The sequence below is a fragment of the Podarcis cretensis genome (assembly GCF_951804945.1).
Source record: "Podarcis cretensis genome assembly, chromosome: 8".
Taxonomy (NCBI): Eukaryota; Metazoa; Chordata; class Lepidosauria; order Squamata; family Lacertidae; genus Podarcis; species Podarcis cretensis.
In genome coordinates, this window is record NC_137177.1 from 7959228 (window position 1) to 7980283 (window position 21056).

At 49.9% G+C, this 21056-nt stretch overlaps 1 protein-coding gene across 4 annotated transcripts in view; it reads left to right on the top strand.

Annotated features, from left to right (window-relative positions):
* HIF3A (hypoxia inducible factor 3 subunit alpha) overlaps positions 1 to 21056 on the top strand; it is a 62354-nt gene that overhangs the window by 20658 nt on the left and 20640 nt on the right. For 2 of the 4 annotated variants that reach the window (XR_013841314.1, XM_079985403.1), the window contains exons 1-8: positions 573 to 867; positions 4984 to 5174; positions 8844 to 8989; positions 12983 to 13067; positions 14417 to 14526; positions 15383 to 15597; positions 17848 to 17954; positions 20270 to 20417. Coding sequence is in view for 3 of the 4 variants with exons in the window: in XM_079985403.1 (XP_079841529.1) it covers positions 824 to 867; positions 4984 to 5174; positions 8844 to 8989; positions 12983 to 13067; positions 14417 to 14526; positions 15383 to 15597; positions 17848 to 17954; positions 20270 to 20417 (1046 nt within the window). In the remaining variant the exon portion in view is untranslated. Of the gene's footprint in view, positions 1 to 572; positions 868 to 4487; positions 4532 to 4983; positions 5175 to 8843; positions 8990 to 12982; positions 13068 to 14416; positions 14527 to 15382; positions 15598 to 17847; positions 17955 to 20269; positions 20418 to 21056 lie in introns of those variants that run through there. The other 2 variants (XM_079985404.1, XM_079985405.1) reach the window with 2 other exon arrangements.

Below are 21056 nucleotides of genomic sequence, written 5' to 3' on the forward strand. Positions count from 1 at the left end.
GAGTTAAGGCCTGTGACCCAAGGGATCTGCTGCCAGATAGCATTTCTAAACTCGATGGGATGGCTGCGTCCAGTGTTCCTAAAAAGTTTTACAATTTAAAGAAAGGTGGCATGGGGCTTCAATACTGATGCCAGCTGCTAACCGGAGTATGTTTTGGACATATCCAGGAATAGCGAGAACCGCTTCCGAGGCAAAGCATATAATTTCCAAAAATGCACGAGGCTCGTTGTCCTCTTTCTAAAAATCAACCACTGCCTGATCTGAACTCTCCCTTGCAAATTCTGCCGGGGATTTCATATTCTGGCGCAACATCGCCCCCACAATGCATTTCTCTGGGTTGTTGGAGTTTTTTTTGGGGGGGGGGAAGAGTTGTATTGCATTCGTCCCTCCCATTCGCCCGGCCGGTGTGTTCTTGTGATCCTTCGCTGCGTTCACGCCCCCCTTGCCCATGCGCACCCATGCTTGTCTCAGGCACGTGGCTGCGCATGAGGATTCCCCGCTTCCCTCCTGCCTGCTGCCAGCCCTGTCTGGTGACCCGTTGGCCCACCTGGCCACTGGCCAGGCCCCCGGGGTGAACCCGCTTGCTGGAGAGTAAGCCGAGAGCAGCCACAGATAAGACGCTCGCCTTCATCCCTCACGGCAAAACGCTGCTTGCTCTGCGCAACCCGGGAGTGAGTGGCGCTGTGCCAGGGGACAGGAATGGAACAGTCTGTACCCTGGATGGGACCTGGGAGGGACGGGTGGCAAGAAGAGGTGGACTGGGGATATCAAAGCCTGGCTTTATTCGACTCAGGGAGCTGAACGGAGAGCCAGTCACCCGGCGATGCGGCGGCGCCGGAAGAGGCTGAGGTGCAGGAGCTGGTACAGGTGAGGCCCCCATCCTGCTTTCGAGGTGGAAGAGTTTTGTGGTCTGCTGCTGGTGTGGTTCTTTCATGCTCCAAAGCGGCGTGGCTTTGTGGCTTCCCACAGATCCCTGGGGCTTGTTCTGCAGGATTCTTCAAAGATCTCCGGGCTCCCAGGTATTGTGTGGGGTCTCCTTCGTGGGCCAAGGAGGGTCTTTTGGTGGGTTTCCACAGGGTCACGGTGGAGGTTTTCTGGGTCAGGGACTACAGTCTCCCGCCTGCCTTTGCTGCTTGCATGTTTGTTTTTTTAAGAGGAATGTGGGGACGTAATCGTAACAACAAACGAAATTAAAAATGTTTGCCTCGGGAATCTCTGAACGGCGTGGTTTTCCCCCCTGGAGCTTACAAGGGCGTTTCTTTCTTCGATATCCCGAGGAACTGTAAGCTTCTTGATGGTGTGAGGGGTTTTTTTTTGTGGGAGCCAACCTGGACAAATAAGTTTTATGCGGTTCCCTGTTTGGGGGCGTTTGTGGATCTCAGGATACTTCCCATTGCCCAGAGCTTGGGGTGCCTGGGCTTTCAGACACTGATATCTGCAGGCAAGCTCAGGGAATGTGGTTCTGGGTGTCTTTGGTGCTTGGAGATCATTCTAGATCTGTGAGACTTTGGGGTAGATGCTACAATGCAAAGGTGTATTTTGGGCGGGGAAGAACGTCCAATGAAAGCCACCGAAATGACTGGCTGGAACAAAATGGGGCACTTTGTGGGGGTTTGTTAAGAGAATAGGATTCCAGACACCAATAGGAACTGGACGGGAATTGGTTTTTTTTGGGGGGGGGGTGTGCAATGCAATGAGGCCTAGATTGGTGTGTTTCCAGGTGAGCAACGTCGAGACAAGCGGAATTCTGGGTCATATGAGAAACTGTGCAATTTGGAGGTGCATGTGGGCCCTAGGTCTCAATATTGGGGTGAACGCTTCTTTTTTTGAGGTGTTGGTCAGAATCCTAGGAAGGCGTGTTGCTGTTTTTCAGCTTCTGAGAGAGGGGCCTTGCCATCCCCACTCGCCAGCCCGCCACACGCCCCAGAATCTGCATGCATCTTTCTTTGTGAGGAAATCCCACGAAAACAACAACATAGAATACAGACTTCCCATTTTAAGGGTGCTTCCGTTGTGGGATGGGTTGTGGGTTTGAGGGAGGCTCGGGGGTGGCACTTGGCCCTGTGTCGGCTTGGCTTGTGCCTTTGTGTGTACAGTTGTGCTTGGAGAAAGAAACTTGCCTTAGACGTGCCATTTGCAGCAATTTTGGCGGGCACTGAGAAGATCTGAGGGTATGTTATGTGTTTGTTTGGTTTGGACGGGGCAGTTGTTGGGGGGCTCTCCTCAGAAGCCACAGCGAATAATTAGAAATCGTAAGAGCTTGATCGAAGCAAGCCTTCAAGTCTAATGGGGAAATCCTAGAATCGTAGAGTTGAGGGGCCCTTGAGAGTCATCTAGTACAATCCCATGCAGTGCAGGGATTCGCAGCTATCCCATTTGGGAATCGAACCTGCAACCTTTGCGTTCTCAGCACCACACGCTGTCCAGGGTATCTCAGCTTGAGCTCCTTGCCTCTTCAGTCGGCCTAGAGTAGTGTTTCCCAACCTTGGGCTTCCAGCTGTTTTCAGACTACAATTCCCATCATCCCTGACCACTGGTCTTGCTAGCTAAGGATGATGGGAGTCGTAGTCCAAAAACAGCTGGAGGCCCAAGGTTGGGAAACGCTGGCCTAGAGTATGATGTAATGGACTGTGGGAAACCTGAGCCAGGAAGCTTGCCTTGAGCAACGTTACTCATGGCATAGCCTACCTTGCAAGGTTATCGGGAGGATAAAAATCGGCTTAGTGAACTCCTCAGAGAAGAATGGGTGATAAATGGGATTGTGATTGTTGGGTGTGTTGTTCCATGTAATCTGTGGCTTTGCTGTTCTGGAACATGGTGTGCCTGCGTGGGTTGGTACCCTGACGTGGGTGACAAATCACAGGGTTGCATTGCTTTATCTTGTGTTTGAAGATCGCGTGAGCCTGTTGTCGAACCTTTACCCTTGAGGTGCTAGATATCCACAAGCAGGGAGAGATCTAACTTTCAGACTCCGCCTCCCCCTACCCATATTCTGACCCATGTTCCCAGGAGAACTATCCCTTCTTGTTTCTTCCAAATGAGTGCATCCGTCTTTAATGGTCATCAAATCTTTTATCTTCTTCTTTTCTTCTGCTTTGAGTTCCTGCATTGGAGCGGGTTGGACTAGATGACCCCGGGGGTTCCCTTCCAACTCTCCAATTCTATGATTCTGTAAGTGGAAGTTGCAGGAGTCAGGTGTTTTGGAGGGAGAGTTGCCCCCTCCTTTGGTAGGTTATCCTGGAAATAAATGCCCAGGTTGCAGAGCTGATCTCTGTTTATTGGGCCTGGGTAGGGTTGGCACACACCCCAAATATTGTCAGCTTGGCCACCCATTATTTGACTGTGGGGGACGCGGGTGGCGCTGTGGGTTAAACCACAGAGCCTAGGACTTGCCGATCAGAAGGTCGGCAGTTCGAATCCCCGCGATGGTGTGAGCTCCCATTGCTCGGTCCCTGCTCCTGCCAACCTAGCAGTTCGAAAGCACGTCAAAAGTGCAAGTAGATAAATAGGGAAGGTAAACGGTGTTTCCGTGCGCTGTTCTGGTTCTCCAGAAGCGGCTTAGTCATGCTGGCCACATGACCCGGAAGCTGTACGCCGGCTCCCTCGGCCAATAAAGCGAGATGAGCGCCACAACCCCAGAGTCGGCCACGACTGGACCTAATGGTCAGGGGCCCCTTTACCTTTACCTTTTACAGACATTTCAAGAAGTCCACTTGGTAGATGGCAACTTTTTTCCCTTCCCTGATTTTTCTTTTAGAATTCCTTAGAGCGTTATTTTGTAAGCAAGGGGCAAGAGCGAGGTCTGCCTTCCTCCCTAAAGCCGCAGCAAATCTCAGCAAAGCTTTCCCTGGTATATGTGAACTCACCTCCAAGTTCAGATCAAAGACCCATCCTCTTCTCACAGTGGCTGGTTCCTAAATCTCAGCCTAACCTACCTCACAGGGTTGTTGTGAAGGTGGAAAGGACAACATAGGTCTCCCTGTGCAAATAAATAAAATCAGGTGTGCTTTTAAAGATGCTAATGGCTATCTTGTGAAACAAGGACTTCTGATCCCCCCCCCTTTGTTTTGTCCGTGGCTTGTCAGACCTGTTGACTATTGTCTTCTGCTCTTCTCATAACATAAATCCGTAACAAAAATGTTATTTGACCGGTCACATCCTCATCCCTTGACCTGGGAATAGAACTCAGAACAACAGCTTCTGTAAATGGGAGTCCTGAGACAATTTTCTTATTTGTTTTCTATATTCCATTGATATCTTGCTTTTCCTCCAAGAAGCTCAGCTTAGCATGCGTCGTTCCTTTCCCCAATCCTTACAGCAACCCTGAGAGGTAGGCTAGGCTCACAGGCCTAAAGTCACCTAGGGAGCTCCATTGCGGTCGAGCGAAGATTTGAACTCGTGTCTCCTCAGTCCTCCTTGTCTAACATGAACAACATGACACAAGCAGATATCCCATAATAGCCCTGCCTGGAGGCCTACCTCAAAAGTGCTGCTTTACCCTGATGTTTCAGTGCTTTTTCTGGAAAAAAAGGTGTGTGCATGTTTGTTTGTTTGTTTGTTTGTTTGTTTGTTTATTGTGGGCCCAGTTGAAATGGCCCCCCGCCCCTGGGCAGCGGCTAAATGCAAGATGTGATTAATAAACTCAACTGAACAAAGATCTGGATTCGAAATAGCTACGATTTTATGGGTTACAGGTAGAGGTGGATTTTTGGCTCACCCTGACGAAAAAAAAAAAGTACTGTATTTTTCCGTGTATAAGACTAGGTTTTTCCCCCTTAAAAAAGAATGTCAAAAATTAGGGGGCATCTTATACACGCCTACGCCTCCACCCATTTTCTTAAATCTGAATCTCCCAAAATAGGGGGCGTCTTATAGACGGAAAAATACGGCAATTATTTAATTTTAGAAAGGTAAGGGAGCTCAGTTCTCTTGCTCAAAAAACACACACATACAAACCCCTGACCGTCCTTCCTTTCCCTGCAGGTCCACCACAGAAATCCGGAAGGAGAAATCGAGGGACGCGGCGCGATGCCGCCGCAGCAAGGAGACGGAGGTTTTCTACCAGCTGGCGCACACCCTGCCCTTCGCCCGGGGGGTCAGTGCCCACCTGGACAAGGCCTCCATCATGCGGCTGACCATCAGTTACCTGCGGATGCACAAGCTACTGAATTCAGGTGAGGGCTGCCACGTTCTCTCGGGGTTCCCCTCTTCCTTGCACCACCCCCCAATGCCCCAATCCTGCTCTGCTGGCAGTCCTGAGGCCCCCCCCCGGCTCCTCGAGGGGGTTCTGGATCATGCTACGTGCCGTCTCAGTGCGCTGTGTTCTGCCTGGCAGACGCCTCAATGCTGGGATTCGACATCTGAGCCGCAGCCGAGCAAATGCTAGCTAGAACCCCAAACTTGTGGGGAAAAGTGGTAGGCGGGAGATCAAAAGCATTGCCACCTGCCCCTTAGAGCCTCCTCCACATTTATATTATTGCCCGCCATGGACCCCGTTGCTAAGCGACTTCTAGAATCTCCTCCTCCTTTCCGCTCCCACTAGTAGACCCGTGTAGCGGCTGCCGCAGAGGGATGCTCAGTGGACAGGCATTGTCCGATGGGGAGGAGTGCTTGCCCGCCGACGCCCGACAAAAGGACCGCTGTTGGACCAAACCGGCAGCAGCCTTGAACCCGAGACTCCCCGCCTTCCTTTGAAGCTCAAAAAAAAGCAAGTTTCTAGTCCTGTTTGTGGCAGCTTGGAAATGCGACAGGCAGTTCTGATCTCGGGACTTGGGTGTCACTGAGGCAGAAACCGGGGCTAGCTCTGGTGGTGGTTTTGAAACTGGGGAGTGGGGCAAGGATGCCTAGTGGTCTGGCTGTCTGAAAGCAATGAGGTCCAGCTCCAAGGGCCTTCTGGTGGGCCCCTCGATGCAAGAAGCGATGTTACAGAGAACCAGGCTTGAGGGCCGTCTTGGTAGTGGTGCCATCCCATCAGATGTCAAGGAAGTAAATAATTATCTGACCTTCTGTAGACATCTGAATGCAGCCCTATATCAGGAAGCTATTAACGTGTGATGTTCTGTTGTGTTTTTGTATATTCTGTTGGAAGCTGCCCGGAGCGGCGCGGGAAACCCAGTCAGATGGGCAGGGTGCAAAAAAATAAATAATGATTATAATAATTAAAATTTGTATACCACCCTTCATTCATAGATCTCAGGGTGATTCGCAAAATTAAAATACAAGATAAAAGAATACAAAGTACATAATAAAAACAAGAACAAAACAAAACAAGAACCTCCCCCTGATTCCCACAAACACATTTAAAAGGGTATAGGATGTTAACCAGCCAAAGGCTTGGTTGAAGATGAATGTTTTCACTTGGCGCCTAAAGGTGTATAACGAAGGTGCCAGGCGAACTTTCCTGGGGAGAGCACTCCACAAATGGAGCCACCACCAAAAAGGCCCCATTCTCTGGTTGCCACCCTCCGGACCTCTTGTGGGGGAGGGACACGAGTAAGGACCTTCAGTGATGATCTCAGGGTCTGGGGAGGTTCATATGGAAAGAGGTCTTTGACGTATTGCGCTCCTAAGTCGTTTAAGGCTTTATAGGCCAAAACCAGCACATTGAATTGGGCCCGGAAACTAATTGGCAGCTGGTGCAGTCAGGCCAGGATCGGTGTAATATGCTCAAACTGCCTTGCCCCCGTCACCAACCTGCACCAGCTCAAGCTTCCGAATGTCTTCAGAGGCAGCTCTACGTTCATTGCAGTAATCTAACCTAGAGGTTACCTGAGCATCCTAGTGGCTGGGCTGTGTGGAGCTGGGATTATCCATTTTTGTTATCTGTACTAAATTCCACGGTTCCTAATAATAATAATAATAATAATAATAATAATAATAATAATAATAATAATTTATTATTTGTACCCCGCCCATCTGGCTGGGTTTCCCCAGCCACTCTGGGCGGCTTCCATAGAAACCAAAAATACATTAAAATATCACAGATTAAAAACTTCCCTGAACAGGGCTGCCTTAAGATATCTTCTGAATATCAGGTAGTTATTTATCGCTTTGACATCTGATGGGAGGGCGTTCCACAGGGCAGGTGCCACTACCGAGAAGGCCCTCTGCCTGGTTCCCTGTAGCTTTGCTTCTCGCAATGAGGGAACCGCCAGAAGGACCTCGGCGCTGGACCTCAGCGTCCGGGCAGAACGATGGGGGTGGAGATGCTCCTTCAGGTATACTGGGCCTTTGAGGCTGTTTAAGGCTTGAAAGGTCAGCACCAACACTTTGAATTGTGCTCGGAAACGTATTGGGAGCCAATGTAGGTCTTTCAAGACCGGTGTAGGTCTTTCAATGTAGGTCTTTCAAGACCTAAGCCTGCCTTTCAAAAGTTTTGTTGGGTTGCAAGCTGACCCCCTGCCCTTTGCTGCTTGAAGGGCTTTTTGCCAGCTTCCTGATAGTAAGGGAGCTACAGGTATTTCCTGGAGGCAAACGTACATCTGTCCAGGTGTTTATAACTTCAGGGCTGAATTATTACAGTGAGTTCTGGGTGGACTGTTGAGACAGCTTCCCTTGGCTGCCAGTGTGCCCGTGGCCCAACAATTTTGGTACTTGTATACAAGGTACTCGACAACACAGGGATTGTGTTACTTGAAAGATCTTCTTGTTCCCTAGATACCTGTTCGGGTTGTGTACTCATTGGCAGGTGGTGTGATAGTTGCTGAAGATACCCGATTCCTGCCCTGTGACATCCTAACACTGCATCCCTTTTTTCATGGAGTCCTCTCCCTGTACGAATTAGACAGGCGCCAACCGTACTGGCCTTTCAGCATCCATTGAAAGCCTTTTAAATTAACAACTCTTCCCTGACTGGTGATCTCAGCTGTGGCTTTCGTCAATTTCTGGGTGTTAAAATATGTACTGTGCCTACTGTGTCATGTTTCCTGAAGGATTTTGCTTTGAAAGTTTTGGATGTAAAGCAACATTGGCCCCATTCAAACCATACATTTAAAGCGCATTGATTCCACTTTAAACAGTCATCGCTTCCCCCAAAGAATCCTGGGAGCTGTAGTTTATTAAGGGCACTCAAGAGTTGTTGGAAGACCTCACTGTTGCCATCTTAGAGCTACAATTCCCTGAGAAGAGGGATTGGTTGTTATGCTGTTCTTGCTCCGGGAGTGCTGTATATGTGTGTGTGTGTGTGTGTGTGTGTGTGTTTCTATTAATGTAAAATCAAAATCAAAAAACCATAATCAAATTTACAAAACAAAGGAGCAGTACATCGACTGTATTTTCAAAAAAAAATAAAATTCGCTTATTAAATTGATGTACCTCCTTTCATCACAGGATATCAGGGTGGTTCACAGAATGAATAAATAGGGAGCAGATAATGTTGAAAAATGAAAGCATCCAAACACATAGAGGAACCAAATTTCACATTAGGATGAGGGAAGAAAGTTCTGCATATCGAAATTCGACACATAAGAAACGTTCTGGGTTTTGTGAGTTATTTTCTCTGCAGTAGCCAAAGCCCACATAATGTTGTACCACAGCGGGAGGTTTAACGTTTGTAGCGTCTTCCATTTCTGGGCCCAAGGAGTTCTCACTGCAGCCCAGGATCATTGTAAGACGTTCCTTAGGTCAGAAAGCTGCAGTTTGATCACCCCACAAGTTCCAAAGAGTGAGTGGCAAAGAGGCTTGAAAGGGGTATTCTCAGCAGGAGCTTTGAACTTCCAACAAGAAGCCTTGTATATGTGCCATCTAGGCTGCCCCAGAGTTGCGGGTCCTGCCTCTGTGCCATGGCACGTACCTGAGCGAGCTTTGCCCTGAAGCAACTCTTTTTCTGCTTCCTTTAAAACCAGGAGAATGGAGAGATGAGGTGGAGGCAGAGGAGCAGGTGGACGCGTATTACCTGAAGGCCCTGGATGGCTTCCTCATGGTCCTGACCGAGGAAGGGGACATGATCTACCTCTCCGAGAACGTCAACAAGCACCTGGGCCTCAGTCAGGTGAGGCGCTGCCACCTGGCCAGGACCAGAGGACACCTGTGCAGGTTGATGAGGTGGGGGACTTACAGAAGTCAGGGGGGTGCTGTTCTGCAGTTCCACAAAACTGGCAGGAGGTATTTTGCCTGGACAGGTTAACAAGGGCGGGGAACCTTTCTCAGCTTGAAAGCCAGATTCCCTTCCAGGGACCACATGCCAAAAATGTGCGAGGCCAGGTGGGAAAGAGGGCGGGGCGATGGGCATGACTCCTACCTTTGTGCACTTGGTTATGTTCCCAGTCGCATCTTTCTGTCCAGGCCTCTTTTGGTGGTGGGAGATGAACCTGCTCTGATTCTCCCGCAGCCAAGAACTTCCTTGATTTTATTTCGGGCGCTGGGGAGGGGAAGGGACGTCTTATGTGGCTCTGAGGGCAGCTGAACTAAAACCACACACAAACACATTCATTTGCCACAAGCGGGTTCCCAGCAACTCTCTGCAGAAAGAGAGACTGGTGGTTGGTTCACATCTGTCTGTCTTGGGACACAAACACATTCATTTGCCACAAGCGGGTTCCCAGCAATTCTGCAGAAAGAGAGACCAGTGGTTGGTTCACATCCGTCTGTCTTGAGAGACAAAGGAAGAGTGCAGTTTGGGGGGAGAAGCCAAACTATTGGAGAATTACAGCGCCTGCTGTGGCCGTAGAGACCGATGCAGGAGAGACATGTTTTGTTGCAGCTGGGGCAGAGGAAGGCGTCCGGTTGTGCTGCTGCAGATGCACCCTGGCATTCACCATATTTTTCGCTCTGTAAGACGCACCCAACCATAAGACGCACCTAGTTTTTAGAGGAGGAAAACAAGAAAAAAAATACTCTGAATCAAATGTCGTTGAAGGGGAAGGAGGAGGAGGGAGGATCAGGCTATGGCATTACAACAAGAGGCGCTGTGCAGCTCTCCCTCTTGCTGTGCTGGGTTCAGCAGAGGAGCGACGCGCAAAGCCTCTTCAGTGAAGCAGGAGGAGGAATGCTCCCGTGTCGCTGAAGAGACTTTGCGCAGCTATCCCTGAAGCCGGCAGCAATCCCTCTTGCTGTGCAATCCCTTGCGCAGCAATCCCTCTTGCTGTGCTGGCTTCAGGGGTAGCTGCGCAAAGTCTCTTCAGTGAAGCAGGAGGAACAGAGCAGCGCGGCTCCCCACCCCCAAAGAGCAGCTCAGGAGTGTGGGGCACCTGCGCGCAGCCTGCCCGCTGCTCCCAAACCTTCCCGGGGCTGCAGGGGGAAGCAGAGGCTGCCGGTAGAGCAGTGCGGCTCCACACCGCCACCAAAGAGCTGCTCAGGAGTGTGCCGCACTCCGGCAATTTGGCTCCAGGGACCACACATTCGCTCCATAAGACGCACAGACATTTCCCCTTGCTTTGTAAGAGGAAAAAAAGGGTGTCTCATGTGTGGGATGTGAAACACAAGAGCAGTCAAATACAACATTCCTAGAGTGAACATGTTTACACATGGGGAGGGATGTTTGTCCAGCCAGCAGGTAAACTTCCTGTTTCCTTCTGGGCTGGGACAGACTTCCTCTGCATGTGACTAGAGGTGGGTGTGGCCTCACCTGTGCAGGTAACGACAAAAGCACAGGGCAGGGCAGCCATCTCTCTCTCTTTCACCACATGCATCAAAGACACAACATCTACTGAGCCAAAGATTCCCTCTTGGCTTCCAGCCAAGAGAGGACAAAGGGACTGTCTTCTTATAAGATAGATTCCAAGTGTATGTTACTTCATTAAGATAAGTCTGCCTCCTGGGATCTGATTGTGAACAGAATGTGAGTAAACTCTTTTTATACTTTTGTAAAAGACTGCGTCGTCTCTTCTATTTTATGAGGGAATAAGGGGGAAATACCAGAACAGTTATTATAGAGGCTTTAGTGAGCCTGAGCAAACACAGCCGTTGCAAACTTAAAATAAAGGGGAATGTGTTACTCTGCTGAAATTGGGGAACTTGTTAACACAAGTTGGATAAGGATATAATCAGACAATATATCCTCTCCTGCAAATCTGAACATTCCCACATTATGAAGTGAAAAATATGGTATTCTCTCTGCGCTCCTCTCAGTGGTTATCCCCCCTCTGGTCACTGCTGTAGATGCACAACCTGACTGACTGCTCCAGGCCTTTCGCATCATGTTTGCAGACATAACGCAGATTTGTTCTGCCTAGTGCCTGAAGCTCCCCACAGATCACGCCCTCTCTAATGGGGGACTTGGCAAATTCTTTTTACAGTGGTGCCCCGCAAGACGAATGCCTCGCAAGACGGAAAACCTGCTAGACGAAAGGGTTTTCCGTTTTGGAGGTGCTTCGCAAAACGAATTTCCTATGGGCTTGCTTCGCAAGACGAAAATGTCTTGCGAGTTCCTGCGGGGTTTTTTTCCCTTTCCCCCCCTTTTTCTAAGCCGCTAAGCCGCTTATCAGCTGATCCGCTAAGCCGCTTAACAGCTGATCCGCTAAGCTGCTTATCAGCTGATCCGCTAAGCCCCTAAGCCGCTAATAGCGCTAATCCGCTAAGCTGCTAATGGGCTTGCTTCGCAAGACGAAAAAACCGCAAGACGAAGAGACTCGCGGAACGGATTCTTTTCGTCTTGCGAGGCACCACTGTACTCGACATTTCTGCCGTGGGCAGCATAGGAGCTTAAGATGGGCCCTGCTGGATTCAGCCAAAGTCCAGCATCCTCTTCTTCCAGTGGCCAACCAGTGGGAAAATCACCAGGAGGACATGAGCCCAACAGTGCTCTTCCTTGCTTGTGATTCCTGGCAGCTGGCATACAGAGGTTTACTGCTTCTGGCAACCATGATCTGTAATAGGAAGATGGCAAACTCCCCTGTTACTTTCAGGTTGAGGAGGTCATCCCAAGATTTTGCTTCCAGGCAGCTGCTTCCTAACCAAGACCCTGAGGGCAAAGGGGTATGGGTGGGCCTGAACAGGAAGGCAGCAGCCCAGAATATTAACAGGGCAGCCCGATGAAGATCAATGTTTGGGGCGAGAGCCTGTGACCTTTTGAAAGAGAGTGTTCATTGTGGAAGTGGTTGCTATGCACTTTGAAATTACTTGTGCAACTTGGCAGTCCGGAAACAAAGGCTTTATATTGTCTTTATTTTGTGTGCACTGGAAAATTAAGGACAACGCTTTTCTTTCAGGCTTGCTGATTCGCACTCAGTGTTGGCATTCCTCTGGGCATTTTTTAAGGTGGAAAAAAAATCCCCTGTGGCAGATTGATTGTTGAATGGATTGTTTTATTTTATTGAAGTAGTTACAGCATGATGATGCCTTTGACGTTTCACTCAGCCCTGTGATTTTGGGAGTGGAGATCTTGCCCTCAGGAAAGGGTTGCTAGAAAATAGCATTTTCCAGTTTTCGCTTCCAAAATCTTGCTTTTCTTCTTAATCCAGAGAGAGAATTATTACATTTTTTCCAAAATATATTTTCAAATCATGCTGGGGTTTTTTCTTTCCTCTTTAACTTTCCTCTTGGAAACAGAATGCACTCAAGTTGCTGAAAACCAAGTTGAACCAATGCGTTTCTTTATCCCCAAGCAACCAGAATTCTTGACATGGGCAAAATTCGCCTTCCCCTCTGACGGTGCCGGTTGTACTGAGGCCGGTGGTTTTCTCCTGCGAAGCGCCTGCTCTGAAACGGCTGCAGAAGTTTTTTGCATGAGACTCGAAAGCAACCTAAAAGCAAAACAGAGGCGTTTGGTGGAAATGTGCCCTTCGCGATATGTGATGCGGCTTTATTGAATTGCTGGCGTACGTGGGAGAGTGAAAGGGAACACAGGAAGTGGGTGGGATTTCTGATTGGCTGGCTCCAGAGAGCCCAGACCAACTGGCTGCTTTCTAGCGGATCTCGGCTCCTTTGCATGCACTCCTAGCATATGGTGACCTGCTAGGCTTAGCGGAGGCAGTGTGCTGGCTCCGACCTCCCCCCGCCCCGTGCGTTGCTTTCTGATGTCCCCGATTCTCTTTCCTTCCGCTAGCTGGAGCTCATTGGTCACAGCGTCTTTGACTTCATTCATCCCTGTGATCAAGAAGAACTGCAAGATGTATTGAGCCCAAGGCAAGGTGAGTGCCTCTCCCCCATCCTCTCCCATGCATGCCCGTTGGGCCTTGAGAAATGTTCCTCCTCATGACCCACACACAAACAAGAGCGTCTTTATCTCACAGACTCCTCGTGGTGTGCTAATAGCAGACGTGGACCCCCCCATCTGCACTGTGCGTTTGAAGCAGGAACATTGCCGCTTTAAGCAATCGTGGCTTCCCCCAAAGGATTCTGGGAAGTGTGGTTTGTTAAGGGGAGGGGGCTGAGAGCTGTTCGGGGGCTCCTTCCAGAGCTACAGTTCCCAGAGTGGCTTAACAGTCAACCCCTCTTCCCAGGGAACTATGGGAACTGTAGTTCCCGGAGGAGAATTAAGAGTCTCCTAATGACTCTCAGCACCCAAAACAAACTACAACTCCCAGGGTTCTTGGGGAGAAGCCATGTCTGTTTATGTATGTTGTAGAGGTGGCCTTATTCTCCCACTGTCATGAAAACAACCAGGGAGGTGTCGGCAGACTCTCAGGAGTAACAGAAGTACAGTCATACCTCGGGTTAGATATGCTTCAGGTTGAGCGTTTATAGGTTACACTCCGCGGCGACCAGGAAGTAATGGAACGCATTACTTCCAGGTTTCGCCGCATGCGCAGAAGCTCAAAATGACGTCACACGCATGCACGGAAACGGCGAAACGTGACCCGCAGACGTGCAGTCACGTGTTGCGTTCTGCTCAGGATGCGAACAGGGCTCCGGAATGGATCCTGTTCGCATCCAGAGGTACCACTGTACAAAAACGCTTTTTTAAGAAATGGGTGGAGGGTGAACTTTAATAGAGTTGGGGAGGCCTGAAAAACTGCTTGGTGCGCATCCTCGCAGTGGGCATGGAATGTGTGGCTTTTGGTGCGGAGAAACAGCAAAAAATAGGGTGGAATGCAATGGAACGGAATATCCTCACAAGGGCCCTGCGAGGTGGCTCAGGTTGAGAGATTGCGGCTTGCCCGAGGTCACCCACCAGCTTGGGTAAGTGTATGCTGCTCTCTCCCTCCCTATGCTATCCTAAAAACAGCCCTGTGAGGTAGGCTAGGTTGAGAGACAGTGACCAGACGGAGGCCACCCATGGAGCTTCATGGCTGAGGGGTGGGATCTGAACCCTCTTCTCCCAGGTCCTCGTCTGCCACACGACACTGCCCTCCCTACATTTTATTATGATTAAAATGTGCGTCCAGAACTAGATTTCCCCTTCCTGCCACAGAAGAAGCACGTTCTCCCTCCCTCCCCAGACTCCCAATTCCTGCTCCCTTCCTGCACCGGCGTTTCCACTCGTGCGCCCCAGATCTTGACAGGCTTTTCCATCTCTAATTCCGCCCCCCACCCCCAGGTTTCTCAAAGAAGAAGGAGGTGAAGACGGAACGTAGCTTCTCCTTGCGCATGAAGAGCACCCTCACGACCAGAGGGCGCACCGTCAACCTCAAGTCCGCCACCTGGAAAGTGAGCGAATGCGTCTTAAGAGGGTGTGCATGGAACCAAATGGGTTTTGTGTTGGGAGTATGGGGGAAAGAGGGCTCTTTCCCCAAAGTGGGGCAATATGGCCCCCTTGGGGGGGCGCTGGAACAATCCAGAGGAGGGGTAGTAGCCTCAGTTGCAAGGCCGGGGGGGGGCGGGGGGCAGGGAAGGAGCATTGAATAAAAATAATGGGGGCGGTAAAGAAACATACATGCATAAAAGAAAACAAATTTGTCCCTACATCTTTCTGTTTGTTTTCTTAAAGAATGTAGCTTTCCAGGGGGGCATGGAGTAATAGGTTGTTGTTTTTTTCCTGAAAAGGGTTCAGATAAAGAGAGACGTGGGTGGTGCTGTGGGTTAAACCACAGAGCCTAGGACTTGCCGGTCAGAAGGTCGGCGGTTCGAATCCCCGCGACGGGGTGAGCTCCCGTTGCTCGGTCCCTGCTCCTGCCAACCTAGCAGTTTGAAAGCACCTCAAAGTGCAAGTAGATAAATAGGTACCACTCTGGCGAGAAGGTAAACGGCGTTTCCGTGCGCTGCTCTGGTTCGCCAGAAGCGGCGTAGTCATTCTGGCACATGACCCGGAAGCTGGACGCCGGCTCCCTCGGCCAATAAAGTGAGATGAGCACCGCAACCCCAGAATCGGTCACAACTGAACCTAATGGTCAGGGGTCCCTTTACCTTTAAATCTGAAAATTAAAGTCTTAAAAACCCAAGCAGCATGAATGAAAATGTAAGGATGTTTCTGAGAGGCAGTGCCATCTTAGAACTGCTTCTGGAGGAGGGTCTGTGAATGAATTGGTGGCTTGGAACTGCCCCAATTCTTCTTCTCCTCTCGCAGGTGCTCCATTGCTCCGGCCATATGCGGTCCTATGCGCCTGCCAAGCCAGCAGGGGGGAAGGAGGCAGAAGGCGGCTTTGTGGAGCCCCCTTTGCGCTGTTTGGTGTTGATCTGCGAGGCCATCCCGCACCCCGCTAACATCGAGACCCCGCTGGACAGCGGCACCTTCCTCAGCCGCCACACCATGGACATGAAGTTTACCTATTGCGATGAGAGGTGAGCCTGGGGCACGGAGGGCTGGAAAATTGCGCCGGGTGGGGCTGATGGGAATTGCCATCCAAAACGGCCATGGTGGCTGGCGCTCGCAGGGCAAGCAGAGTGACTGGAGTAAAGCAGACGGAGCCCAGAGAGAAAGGAAACTTCTAATACTTCACTCGATGGCAAACGGAACAAGAACAGGACAGTGGTACCTCGGCTTACATACGCTTCAGGTTACAGACACTTCAGGTTACAGACTCCGCTAACCCAGAAATAGTGCCTCGGGTTAAGAACTTTGCTTCAGGATGAGAACAGAAATCGCATGGTGGCGGCACGGCAGCAGCGGGAGGCCCCATTAGCTAAAGTGGTGCTTCAGGTTAAGAACAGTTTCAGGTTAAGAACAGACTTCCGGAACAAATTAAGTACTTAACCCGAGGTACCACTGTATATAACTTGAGGAGGATTGGATTTACAGGCCAAGTTGAGGGCCGGGGGACATGTTCAGCCACGCTTTCTGAGGTAAACTTACTTCAGAAGGGCTTTCCCCTCCAACTCCTCCAACGGTCAAATCTGAACGGTCTTCCTCACTGACAGCGAATTTCCAGCTGACTGTCAGTCTGCAGTCAGCTGGACAAATACAGTGGTACCTCTGGTTGCGAACAGGATCTGTTCTGGAGGCCTGTTCGCAACATGAAAGGAATGCAACCTGCAGTGGCACGTCTACACACGTGCAGGTTGTGATTCATTGCTTCTGTGCATGCGCATGACGTCATTTGGGCGTCTGCGCATGCACGAGCGGTGAAACCCGGAAGTAACCCTTTCCGGTACTTCTGGGTCGCCGCAGGACGTACCATGAAAAAACGTAACATGAGGTATGACTGTAGCAGAATTAACTTAGGGTCCTTGACATTGAACTGATGGGAGTTGTTGTCCATAGCATCTGGAAGACACCAGGCTGACAAAAGCCGGGATCAGGCCATAAGCTGAGGCGGTCCGTTGGAGGCAGTTGGTGGGGAGCCTGGGGATACCATGTTCCGGCACTTTCCGGTGATGGGCAATGCAGCGCCCGCCTCCTGCTTGAGAATTAGGATCTCTTTTGTGGCTCCGCTGGGTGTCTTTCCCACCCTACTTTGCCCTGGCAGTTATTGAGGACCCCCCCCCCAAAGTTACAGGCACAAATACAAAATGGGTGACACCTGGCTTGAGAGCAGTACATGTGAAAAGGATCTAGGAGTCTTGGTTGACCACAAACTTGACATGAGCCAACAGTGTGACGCGGCAGCTAAAAAAGCCAATGCAATTCTGGGCTGCATCAATAGGAGTATAGCATCTAGATCAAGGGAAGTAATAGTGCCACTGTATTCTGCTCTGGTCAGACCTCACCTGGAGTACTGTGTCCAGTTCTGGGCACCACAGTTCAAGAAGGACACTGACAAACTGGAACGTGTCCAGAGGAGGGCAACCAAAATGGTCAAAGGCCTGGAAACGATGCCTTATGAGGAACGGCTAAGGGAGCTGGGCATGTTTAGCCTGGAGAAGAGGAGGTTAAGGGGTGATATGATAGCCATGTTCAAATATATAAAAGGATGTCACATAGAGGAGGAGAAAGGTTGTTTTCTGCTGCTCCAGAGAAGCGGACACAGAGCAATGGTTCCAAACTACAAGAAAGAAGATTCCACCTAAACATTAGGAAGAACTTCCTGACAGTAAGAGCTGTTTGACAGTGGAATTTGCTGCCAAGGAGTGTGGTGGAGTCTCCTTCTTTGGAGGTCTTTAAGCAGAGGCTTGACAACCATATGTCAGGAGTGCTCTGATGGTGTTTCCTGCTTGGCAGGGGGTTGGACTCGATGGCCCTTGTGGTCTCTTCCAACTCTATGATTCTATGATTCTACAGGAGGAAGTGATTGACAAGATGGAGATATTGACGGTGGCAGGACTTCTCTGACATCGGGGGGGGGGGGGCGGGATTTTTCTGCCATCTTGCCTTGAGGGCAGTGAAGAAAGAAGCATGAGGGACATTCAGAGCCCATAGTGGTTCCTGTAGTCATGATCTTACGCAAAAACCGCTTTGCAAAGTCTGTCTGAAAAGCGATATATAAATACTGGAAATAAATAAAATAAAATAAGGGAGTTGTTTTTTTGGTATCTGAGCCCTTAGGCCATTGATGTGGTGGTTTTGTAAAGGTACATGTGAACTGGAAGAGTTGCCTCCACCCTTGGGTAGAGATCTTCCACTCTGCCTCTCTCATGTGACATCTCCCCGGGCAGGATTGCAGAGGTGGCTGGTTACACGCCTCAAGACTTGCTGGGCTGCTCCATTTACGAGTATATCCACGCCCTGGACTCTGATTCTGTCAGCAAGAGCGTCAACACCCGTAAGTTACACCTTCCCTGAGTGTCACACGCATACACATGGAGTGGGATCCTGATCTGGGGAAAACCGTTCCCTGCAGCAAAAATGGAAAAGAGAAAAACTTTGACTGCATTCGTGCACCATACTTTAAAGAGTCATGGCTTCTCCCAGAGAATTCTGGGAGATGAGAGTTGTTAGGAGGCCCCTCTGGTCCCAGAGCTACAGTTCCCTGAGTGATTTAATAATCCATCCTTCTGCCCAGGGGATTATGGGAACTGTAGTTCTGGGAGAGCAATGGGGTGTCCTAACAACCGCAGCTCCCAGAATCCTTTGGGGGAAACCATGGCTGTTTAAAGTGGTATCATTGCACTTTAAATGTGTGCAGATGTGGCCTTACTCCAGTTTGCTTTATTGCCGGCTTGGCACAGGGTTCAGAACATAGTATCAGGAATCAAAGCTTACCACCTTGCTCGCCATGGCTCTCACTTCTCCTAAACTAAGTTTCTAGTCCTTAAACTTGAAGAGGTGTTGGGTAGAACCTCTGAATACAGAGACATCTGGGGACTGCTTGGTCTGCCTTATTCTTTGCCTGTTTCTCTGTGGCTGGTGGAAGCAGGGTAAACGAAAGGCCAAATGATCAGATAAATGCTAATTTCATTTGCATGATTCATGCAGGCTTCTGGATTCAGCTTTTCGTGTCTGCTTAAATGTATATTTTTTACACACATTTAAGCACACACAATATGGAACCAAAGAGAACCAACAGGACAGCTGCTGTGTCCTGGGCCAGTTCCTTCTGTTAATCGGGCATCGTAATACAGAGAAGCCGATTTCTTTGCAACGTTGCCTGTCTCTATTTTAAAAAGCAAGTTCCTAGTCCTCATTATTTTAAAGGCAAAAACTGGGAAGCCGAAATCCACAGAGTTGCCTGGTGCCTTCCTCGCGGCTCCCAGTTTTTCTTGCTTCCCCGCATACGCTGTCATTCAAAGTCCCTGTCACTGTACATTTCCCCCAAAAATTCCCAACAAACTCCTCAGTTTCCTTTCTTTCCCTTGTTGCTGGCACTGAATGTAGGGTGGATTCTGAGGTGGTTGAGCCAACATGAAATGTTTCTGGCAGAGTGGACCGTTCATGTGCACTGCTTTCAACAAGCCACAGGCAAGGCGGGGCAAAAACTCCTGTGTGGTTCCTTCAAAAGGGGGTGACTTAGTGAGGGAAGAGTGGACACAATCTCTCCAATTTCTGCTGCAGATAAGAGCAGGTCTTTGTCAACCTGGTGTTTCCTGAGGTATTTTGGATTACAGCTCCCATGAGCTCCAGAAAACCTGTTCCTGCTGGCTGGGGCTCATCTGAGTTGTCGCCCAACATGGCCAAGCTGGCTGAGGCTCATGGGAGTTGTAGTCCAAGATAGCCCCGCTGGCTGGAGCTGGTCAGAATTGTAGGCCACGTTCACACTAAGCAGTCCTGGCTTGCCGCAAGGAATTTTGGGGCCTGCAGTTTGTTAAGTGTGCTGAGAATTGCTTTGAGACCCCAGTATCCCTCCCAGAGCTGCAGTTATCAGCATCAAGAGGGGTTGATTGCTAAACCACCCTGGGAACTGTAGTTCTGTGAGGGGAATAGGGCTCCCCTAAACACTCTTAAACACCCTAAATGCGGGTGGCACTGTGGGTTAAACCACAGAGCCTAGGGCTTGCCAATCAGAAGGTCGGCAGTTCGAATCCCCGCAACAGGGTGAGCTCCCATTGCTCCTGCCAAGCTAGGAGTTCGAAAGCACGTCAAAGTGCAAGTAGATAAATAGGTACCACTCTGGGGGGAAGGTAAACGGCATTTCCTTGCGCTGCTCTGGTTCGCCAGAAGCGGCTTAGTCATGCTGGCCACATGACCCAGAAGCTGGACGCCGGCTCCCTCGGCCAATAAAATGAGATGAGCGCCGCAACCCCAGAGTCGTTTGCGACTGGACCTAACGGTCAGGGGTCCCTTCACCTAAACACTCTCATCACCCTTAACAACTAAACACAGCTCCCATAATTCTTTTGGGGAAGCCAGGACTGTGTAAAGTTTCAATGCCTTAAATGTGGATGCAGCCCTAGCCCAACGCATCAGGAGGGCACCAGTGCGGCGAAAAGGGCCTTGCAGGCATTTAAAAATGAGTGGGACGCTCTGCGTCAAGAGGGACAAAATCTGCCTTGGTTGGGGATTTCCAGTTCCGTAAGCAAGTAGCCTGTAAACAAGTGCGGCAGCCGCCTGTTCCGCCTTCCTGTCTCGCCGCCTCCACCTCCCAGCTTATCCGTTTGTCTGTCTGTTCTAGACTGTCTGTGTTTCACTTCCTTCTGGTAGTGCTGAGCAAGGGGCAGGCAGTAACCGGGCAGTACCGTTTCCTGGCCAGGAACGGCGGCTACCTGTGGACCCAGACTCAAGCCACGGTCATCTCCAGCAGCAAGAACTCCCAGCCCGAGAGCATCGTCTGTGTACACTTCATCTTGAGGTCAGAGTCGGGGAAGGGGTGGTGTGTCTCTTGTGTGTCCCCCCCCCCCCCAGATAAATGAACAATCCTGGACTGGGTGGCTTGTAGGAACGGTGAATGTTATATAGAGATGCCCTAAAGGTTTTTTGTTTAGTTTGCTAGCGTGGTGGTGACAAGAGCGACTTAAATTTTCTGGCAATAAAATGACTATGGTCTCGTCATTACGTTCTCTAAACTGACAACATTCCCACTGTGGAGTCCTTTACCACTTACATTCCCTTTCCCGCAGAGTGTTTTTTAATTAATTTTAAGTGTAGAGAAATACAGAAGGAAAACAAAGGAACCAAAAATGTAAACTGACTGATAATACTGCTCAGAAGGAACAACAAACTGTCAGCTAGCACTCGGGCTTTCCTCAGAGATTTAGCATATAGAGCAGGCATAGGCAAAACTCCGACCCTCCAGATGTTTGGGACTACAATTCCCATCATCCCTGACCGTTGGTCCTGTTAGCTAGGGATGATGGGAATAGTAGTCCCAAACATCTGGAGGGTCGGAGTTTGCCTAGGCCCGATAGAAAGCATATGAACAAAAGAAACTACGCAACGCCGTGCGACTGTCAGATTTTTACCATTTTTGGAACTGATCTTGTGGCAAAGC